The sequence below is a fragment of the Nothoprocta perdicaria genome, unplaced genomic scaffold (genome assembly GCF_003342845.1).
Source record: "Nothoprocta perdicaria isolate Ctin4 unplaced genomic scaffold, notPer1 scaffold_75, whole genome shotgun sequence".
In the NCBI taxonomy this organism is placed as follows: Eukaryota; Metazoa; Chordata; class Aves; order Tinamiformes; family Tinamidae; genus Nothoprocta; species Nothoprocta perdicaria.
Window position 1 is genome coordinate 2,430,153 of NW_020456032.1, and position 8,227 is coordinate 2,438,379.

General features: G+C 49.5%; 1 protein-coding gene across 1 annotated transcript; it reads right to left on the minus strand.

Annotated features, from left to right (window-relative positions):
* CCDC42 (coiled-coil domain containing 42) lies at positions 1-7,868 on the minus strand. The gene is made up of 8 exons (XM_026051401.1): positions 7,699-7,868; positions 3,580-3,750; positions 3,122-3,227; positions 2,874-2,978; positions 2,467-2,664; positions 1,619-1,840; positions 542-700; positions 1-114 (listed from the first exon to the last, which is right to left on the minus strand). The coding sequence occupies exons 1-8, from the start codon at positions 7,866-7,868 to the stop codon at positions 1-3; spliced, it is 1,245 nt and encodes a 414-aa protein (XP_025907186.1).
* Positions 7,869-8,227: the final 359 nt, after the last annotated feature.

Below are 8,227 nucleotides of genomic sequence, written 5' to 3' on the forward strand. Positions count from 1 at the left end.
TCAAAGCGGAGCTGCTTGCTGGCGGCTAAGAGTGGTGCCTTGCTGGCGACTAAGATGGTCCTTCCTTTTCACCTCCATGCAGATGTCTGTGAGGTCTTGGATAAACTGTTGAATCTAGGGGGGTCAAGTGAGATGTTAAAGCTCAGACAACAGRAATGTCTCTTATTGTAGGTATAAGAGCAGGAAGCAGAGAACTTATTAGTCCCCAATGACAAATTCCACCAACTGAACTGAGTGAGAAGATAAGGTGTTCACCTTGCTGGATCTGTGCTGCTAGAATGGGCTATTGTAAGTGAGTCTGAGCTCACGACATGGATAAATGGAGCCAGACCTTGGCCATGGATTGACTTTCAACCTCCGTCCCAGCCTTCTTGGCTCCCACTTTTGGTGCCTGCATGTGGACCCACACCCGGCCGCGTGTGGGCCTGCTATGTGACAGCTAGGCACTGTTGTTTCTCTGGGCTCTCCCCTCCCTTTGGACAACCRGGGCTCATTACTTCTCCCTTTGCTGCTCAGGCAGAAGTGGGTGGCCTGCTTCTACCATGTCCAGCTGTTTGTGGGTGTCCTCCACCGGCACGTTCAGGCTCTCTTTCAGCTGCTTGCTCACACACTGGAAGAGGTTGAGGGTGGCCATCTTGATGGTGCCCAGCATGAGGGTTTTCTCGGCAGCTGTGTTCTGGATGTGGGCCCAATGGGACTCCTGTGAGGAGACATGCAACATGTGAGCAGGTCATAACAAAGATGCTGCTTCAGCACTGTTCTGCAAGTGCTCGTGCTCAGCTCATGGTGAGAGCAGCTCCAGAAAACCACTCCATTAGAGGCTAGTCAGAGAGAAGGCAGTGCTGAAATCCATCCTGCAAGTATGGAGTGGACAGAAATACGGATGGGCTGACACTTGAAAAGGACACGAGAACTCATCTCTTCTCTATAGTGATTTGTTCTGCAATGTCCTTTACTACAGGTCTGAGGACGTCAGTGTTTCTAAGCACTGAGCAGAGGCTGTGGAGTTATGTGCCTCAGTACAGCACAGTGCAGCCAAATGCACATCTGTGCCCCTTTGGGCAGCGTAAGGAGGACAGGAAAAGGATGAGTTCAAGTGGGCAGGTTCTGTGCAGAGGAAGAAAAGGAATAATWAAAAAAAAAAWTTACAAAACCAATTTCACTCTGAGGTTGGAACAAAGAATGGTGGAGACCCCAGCATGTGGCGCGTTGTAGSACCATCAAGGTGATGATGCTGCGAGGAATGGTAAATTAAAATGAATGTGACCAGGCTAGATGACACACGATGGAGTGTGCTTGGGATTTGTGTTGAGGAAGACCTCCCCAAAGGCTAGTTAGCTTGTCTCAGAGCTGAACTCAGTGTGAATGCAAGCAAGGCAGGAAAGGAGCAAGTGTGGCCTCATGATGGATTCGTTTTAACTCCTAGCATARCCTGCTCCAGACCTGGTCTGTCATTCTTCATCCTGGAATCCCTTAGAGGAGCAAAACCAGGTATTTTCTCCTATTACAAGGTCTGTGGCTCGGCCTTGCCATGCCCCAGAGGCACAGGGGCAAGCCATCAGCTGGTCTTGGCAGCCAGGTCATAGCTATGTCCCCCTGCCCTTCCAGGTTTCCTCACCCAAATGAGCACGTCACTGTGAGCCTGGTCAAAACGCGTCTGGAGCTGTGCCAGTTCATTGTTGTACTGCAGGATCTTGTCTTCCTTCTCCTCAGTGTATTGGGCCAGGAGAACTTTGGCTTTCTCAATCATCTCCATACGTGTCTGTGCGGACTGCAGCAGGTCCTCGTGCATCCTCACCAGGGTTTTGTGGCGCCCAATGACTTCCCGGATCTCTTCAAACTGCAGCACAGACCCTCTGGAGTTAGCAATCATTCTGCCCTCCTTTTACCATGATGGCAAAGTCTCACAGTCRACCACCCTGCCCTGGTGAAGGACACCTCTCCCAGAGAAGTTTTTCTGGGGGAATGGGAGATTATCACCCTAGTTGGTTTGTGAGCCACCTGTATTCCAGGTGTTATTTTGCCAACCCATGCCACCGGTCCCACAGCTGTCACTGCCATAAGCGTGGGGAGATGTCACACTGGTGGAGCAGTGCTCTGTTACGGCGTGCACCACAAGCAACACTGTGACTGACATAAACAGGGCCGGCTGGGCAGTAGAAGTGATGCTCAAAGCAATGCTCTATTTCACTTCTACCTCACTATCAGTGTGACATGAAACAGTGATGCAAAGGGGCCTCACCCTCCTCAGCCCTGTGCTCTTTTCTCTTTTAACACATTTTTTTTTYCCCCTGTATTTCTTTTCAAGACTTCACCTACTTTCCTGGTCCGTCTCCCTGGATTCTAGTCCCTTTGTTTCTGTCTGGTTGCAGAGAAACTCTTCCCATCCCCACACTTTGATTTCCCTGGTCCTCTGTGTCTAAAACCACGGAGGCCCCGATCCCTCTCTCTCACATCCAAACTCACCTCTGACACTTTCACCACATCTTCCAGGTACTTGTTGAAGATGGAGTACTTCTGCAGGGCATTGTAGATTTTCTGGTGTTTGTTTTTGAGGACTTCCAGTTCCCTCCTAGCCCTCAGAAGCTCCTTCTCCCTCTGAATCTTCAGCTCTCTTTCCTTGCTCGCTTTCTTTAGTGCTCGGATTCGCTTCTCATCGTTTTCCTGGTGATGTTCCCCATCATCAAAACACACACACACACACACACACACACACACACACACACACACACACACACACACACACACACTGAATTCCACCTAGACCGAGGTGCTCTCAGGCTTTACTACAGAGGAGCCTTCCCCAGGGAAGGGTGGAAAGCAGTGTTGCATGTTAGGGTCATGCCAGCTGAGCGGAGGTGGGCCAGCTGTACCTGTATGAACTTCTCAAACTTCTGCGTGTAAGCTTTCAGCTGAGCCTCCTTGGCTTGGAGATCCCTCCATCGACAGTTTATGGCTTCCATCCTCACCTTGAAGGCCTGTCAGTGTTGAGAGAACAAGACCTGGTTGCTCAGCAGGGAGTTGGTCATCTGCATGCTGCTACCCTCCATGTGAGCATCAAATGCTCGTCAAAGCTGCAGCTCTTCCCATCCATGCCCAGAAACCCTCCCATCTTTCTCACCTCTTCCTCTGCATCCAGAGCTTTTTGAATCATTCTGGCCTGTTTTTTCTTCTGCTGCAGGCGAACGGAAGGAGACAGAGAGTCTTCCTCTGTCTGTTTGAATTTCCTGCCACAAAAGTTTTCTCCAGGTTAAACACTGGGCCGGGTGCTGCCTGCACCTTGGGAGATTGTTGGGTAGCTCTGCTCCATCAGACCACACTAGACCTGCCTGAGGCCCAAACTTACAAGGTGTTTCTCTCCCACTCGGAGTGTTCCCCCCACAGCAGCGATCCCACTGAAAGAGTGTGATAAGGGATGAGTGGGTATTAGAGGAGGGGAACGTGCACGGGAAAGAGGAGAAACAGGACAAGGGGAGAATGAAGTGGTGGGGAGTGGGGGTTTGCAGTGGTGGGGGAAGGAGAGGTGGAGACAAGAAAAGGTAATGGGGAAGATAGGGGAGTATGGAGGAGCTCCCTCACGTGAGCAGCGGCAGGAGATTCTTTTTGTAGTGCATGCAGAAATATGCTGACAGGTCCTCATTGTCCATGGTGGCCATGGCACTGGCCACCAAATGGGCCTGGAGAACGCAGGTCCCCCCGGTGATGTCCTTGTCCTGAGTGAGCCCAAGAGCTTCCCTGAGAGCCTGGGGGCTTGGCAGAGTGTGGGAGATGCAGTCAGGAAGCGGATGCGTCTCTGTCCTCCTGCCTCCACCTTTTCAGGGCCTCCCCCTCTTCCCATTCAGCCAGTGGCCACAGTTGGAACGGGGAACTAGGGCAGTTGGAAGATGCTTTGGTGGTTACCTGGCAACCTCCCTGCTCCGAGCCCAGGGATGATCCCTAGCTCCAGCTCTATGGGGACTCACCACTGCGTCTGGAGCCCTTTCCTCCCTCCACAGCTCGCCCAGATCCCTGAGATGCCCTGTGCTGGAGGAGCACAGGCCCTGCTGCCCATGGGCTTGGGCTGTGGGGTGACCCTCCACCAGCAAGGAAGGTGATGTCTGAAGGAAGAGCCATTTTTGGCCAAGCTGGGATGCTCTGTATCTTGGGAAGCACTTGCACACCCCTTGGGCTGGGGCATTGCTTCTGACTGACACTGGATGCCTGATCCTTCTCATCCCTTTGCCTCTACAAGAAACCTCCTTAGGGCCCAAATGCTTTACCATTGAGGTAGATGGATGGCATTCCCTTTCCCTTCCTTTTTGTTTATCAAATTAACCCCTACTTGCTGTGACCCCGGTGTCTCAGGGAGGTCTTTTAACCCACCCCCCTACATCCAGGTCTTACCGTCTCAGCCAAAGGCAGGAGTTACCCCTTCTCTACATAAGTAAACTGAGGCATGTGCTCAGGGATGCTCTGAGATCCCTTTATCTCTCACTTCCCCCTTTGTATGGAGTTGAGGCCTAGCACTCACTAAAAAACAAATGAATTCTTACTACTACTACTACTACTATTACTATTAATGTCAGGAGGAGACCTTTGCAAGGTGAGCAAAGTGGCTGTCTTCATTGCATCCCCTGCTCTTTGTGTACTTGCTAGCACATTCATCCTCATAAAACCCAGCACAGGTGGGATCCTTCATTGTGCAATACCATAAACAGATACGAGTTCTTTGGGAGCACTGCTGTAAGACCCTGTATGTGAGATCCATTTCCTTTTCCTTCCTGAGCAATCTCCTCCCCAGATGATTTTTATTAGCAGTCACGAAAGTCCACAAACTTTAAAATAACCCCTCTATCCACTCACGGGACCAGATGTCAGGCCCAAATTGGCTGACACGGTACCTGGTCATCTCCAGCAACCTTGACCTTGCTCTAGTTCATGTCTAGTTCATGTCTAGTTCATGTCTAGTTCATGTCTAGTTCATGTCTAGTTCATGTCTAGTTCATGTCTAGTTCATGTCTAGTTCATGTCACTTCTGAGCTGATCTTAGTGGTCTTGCCTGGATCCTGCCTTCCTTTTGTGTTCATTATTCATTATTAATGTCATCCCACAGCCCCCTTTTTGCTGGTTCTGGGGCTCTCCTTGATTTAGGTCTCATTGCCCATTGCAAGGGCACTGTTCAAGGGCCAGATGGGGGAAAGTGTCTCAGTGTCAGTGAACCTGGGGGTCTGCTCCTTCTGCAAGACATGTCATCCTCTGGCATTCATTTCTAGCCTTTTCTCTCTCTTGCTGATCTGCTGAAGCAGGAGCAGTCCTGGCTTGTTGGCAAAGGATATGATCCCGGAGGAAAAGAATTCTTCTTTCTGGTACAACCCTCACTTACAAGCAATCATCACTTCTCACTCCTGAGAAACTAGCAAGAGCTGGGGAAAGCTTGCCAAGTCTGTCTGGCACTTTAAGCAGCACCAGTATGTATGGTGCGAGAAGGGACCATTTGTTGTTTGAGAAATGCTTCGTTTAGAGACAAATGACCCAAGGCAAAGCAGGAAATATGTCTAGCTCTTATGTTGAGAGTCACATCAGTTATGACAGAGACCAGCCATCCTTCTCTGTCCATCCCAGGGTCAGCCTGGGGTTGTTCCCATCCCTGCAGGCTAGGCAGGTAAAACCAGGATCTTCTGGAGAAGTTTTCAGCAGGGACATGTCTCTGCCCTGGAGCTTGGCACATGCCCTCCTGTGAGGTCTCAGGACTTCCTCCAGAACACAGGGATCTTCTCTAGGTGGGAAATTCTTGCCCATCCTCACACCCCAAGGGATGGAAGACTCCAGCAGAGGATGGGAGCATTGAGACAAGGAACCAGGAAAAAAAATCCCAGTATGTCCAAACTGCAAGTACTTGTTGAAAATCCTGGGGCAGGGTCTCTCTGGGAAGTGGCAGTGATCTTTCCTGTAATACAAGCTGAGCTGCTTATCTGTATCTGTCCTCATCTTCCTGCAGCTGAATTGTGCTGGCTAAAATTAAAAAAAAAAAAAAAAAAAAAAAAAAAAAAAAAAAAAAAAAAGGCAGCATTTTGATAGGTTTGGGGCACCCGGATCAACACCTGAAGCAATTAAGTATATTAGCATTACCAGAGACAGGCATTTCCAAGGGGAAGTGCTGGCTGACTTGTGAGCCTTGCGTGGAACCCCCCTTCATGTGACATTTTGTCATATAAGTGACAGATGGGCTCCAGGGAGCAGGTAGTGCATGTGGCACCTGGGTGTCTGTCACTGTGCCTTTGCCTTCACAGCATTTCTTTCATTCCCTAGGGAGCCGCTGCTCTTCCATGGCACGTGTGGCCCATAATAAAATCCCCGGGATTTTAATTCCTCCTGAAGATAGCTGTTGGGGAGAGGGGGAAGGAAAGAAAGCAGTGCTTGGTGGAGGAAGGACTTGGTTCAGAGAGGAGGGACATAAAATGCTGCGATGGCAGGGAAGTTGTGGCTGGCAAAGCCACCCATTGGGTGGCCCGTGTGGTGTGATGGAGCTGGAATAATGTCTGCAGCAAAAGGGGTCATCAGAAGGGTCTGCTGCCTCCTGGCTTGGTGGATGGGAAATTCTCTGTGCTGGGACTAGTCCACTCCCTTACCTGGAGGAAAGCTGAGCGGGATGGGCTTAGGGTATTGCAAAATTGTGGAAGTGATTGCAGGCAGCATTTTTTTTTTAAAATTCCTAGTTTCTCTTTGCTGCTTTTATCCTCACACTAAGGTTTTATCCCTGCTTCTTCATCAAATGCTTTCCCTCTCAAGAGGCTGTGCATTAAAAAGAAAAAAAAATCTTTCTATTATGCTCTCCATAGCAACTGCATCAGCTTGCCATGAATAAATTACCTCTGACTTGACATTCCTTATTAGAATATAGAAAATGCCATTTCTGAGTCATAGCTATCCAGTAGAAACCTTTTCTGTTCATCCTTGAGGTGCATCTCCCACCTTTTTACTCTTTGAAGGAACTTAGTTTGTGTGGTTTTGTTCTTTTTTTAATCTCCTCTGCTCTTGAGACACCCCGGAGCTGAAGGCTGATGGAAAGCCAACACAGACTTTCTCCCATGGCCTCCAAGAAGTTCCTAGCACAGTCCCAAATGCACTTAGCTGGTTGCTCCAGATCAGAGTGGGATCTGTACTGGCATGATCTTGAATGGAAATCTCCTGGAGATTTTCATCAACTGCTAGGTCCCCAAAGTAGGAGCTTAAGGGAGAATATTAGCTTTCTCCAGGGAGAGTAACTTCAAGGTCTCAGTGGACCCAAAACTTTGTAAGAATCCAATCTTGGGATGATCTTCACTGAATATCAAGAGCTTTCAGGGGGAAAGTCTCTGGGAGAAAAGCAATTCCTACATGGATTGTTGGCCTGAGCCCATCTGGAGGTGAGGGGAGCTCGCTGGTCAGCTGCTGAGCTTGTCTTTGTTCCAGTTCCCCTTTGTTGTAGTCACAGATCTGACAGTTTTCATCAAAACAGACTCCTGGAGCAGACCAGGGAGCTCCAGGAGTCTGTCTAGCTTGAGATGTGTTCAATTTGCCAAAAGCACTTGAATTTTCCCTGTATTTCCCTTGAATTTTCCCCTGGGACAGTGTGAGGATGACTCTGGAGAGGGAATATTTTTCTAAAAAAGTGTGCTGTCCTGGGCATCACTCAAGGACTCTCCTCCCTGTTTCTGATCCCTGATGTGATAGGCCTACCTGTCACTTGCATCCCCATCTCCTGTGCTGTTTCCTGAGATAACGAGGCAGCTTTTCTGATGGGAGGCAGATTTCTGGCATTTCTGCAGCCGCACACCCTTGTTCCCATAGCAGTCTGCCCGCACAGTGTGAATACCATTGATGCTGATGGAGAAGAAGGAGAAATCCATTGATCTCTGAGGGGGAAGACCTGGGGGAGTCTGAGTCACTGCTGAGCGTCTGTCCCCTCGTTACTGTGATCCCCGGCTGTGCTTCTCTGAGTCATCCAGCACAGCAAGATTTCAGCTTATCTGCCTGGCATGCCAAGGCTGTTGGAGATCCCCACTTAACCTGGAAATCTCAGCTTCTCTTCAACAGTCTGGTCTCTCTCCTGTGGGAAGAAAGGTGGTTTTGCTCTCCAAGAGTTTTGAGGAAACAAGGATTAGTCCTAACGTTTGTTTCTGCACCTTAGTCTCAAGCGTGGGATGGGAGGGGGTTCAGGCTTGGAAGGTTGTGTAAGCAGATCTTTCAGGAGAAGGATGACATTGAA

What these genes read in the sequence shown, in the direction of transcription:
- CCDC42 (XM_026051401.1), bottom strand. Translation starts at nt 7,868, where the DNA reads ATGGATTTCTCCTTCTTCTCCATCAGCATCAATGGTATTCACACTGTG. An exon ending in AATCTCCTGCCGCTGCTCAC is followed by an intron (nt 3,228 to 3,579) that starts GTGAGGGAGCTC and finishes CTTTTGTGGCAG; the next exon opens with GAAATTCAAACAGACAGAGG. An exon ending in AGTTTGAGAAGTTCATACAG is followed by an intron (nt 2,665 to 2,873) that starts GTACAGCTGGCC and finishes GAACATCACCAG; the next exon opens with GAAAACGATGAGAAGCGAAT.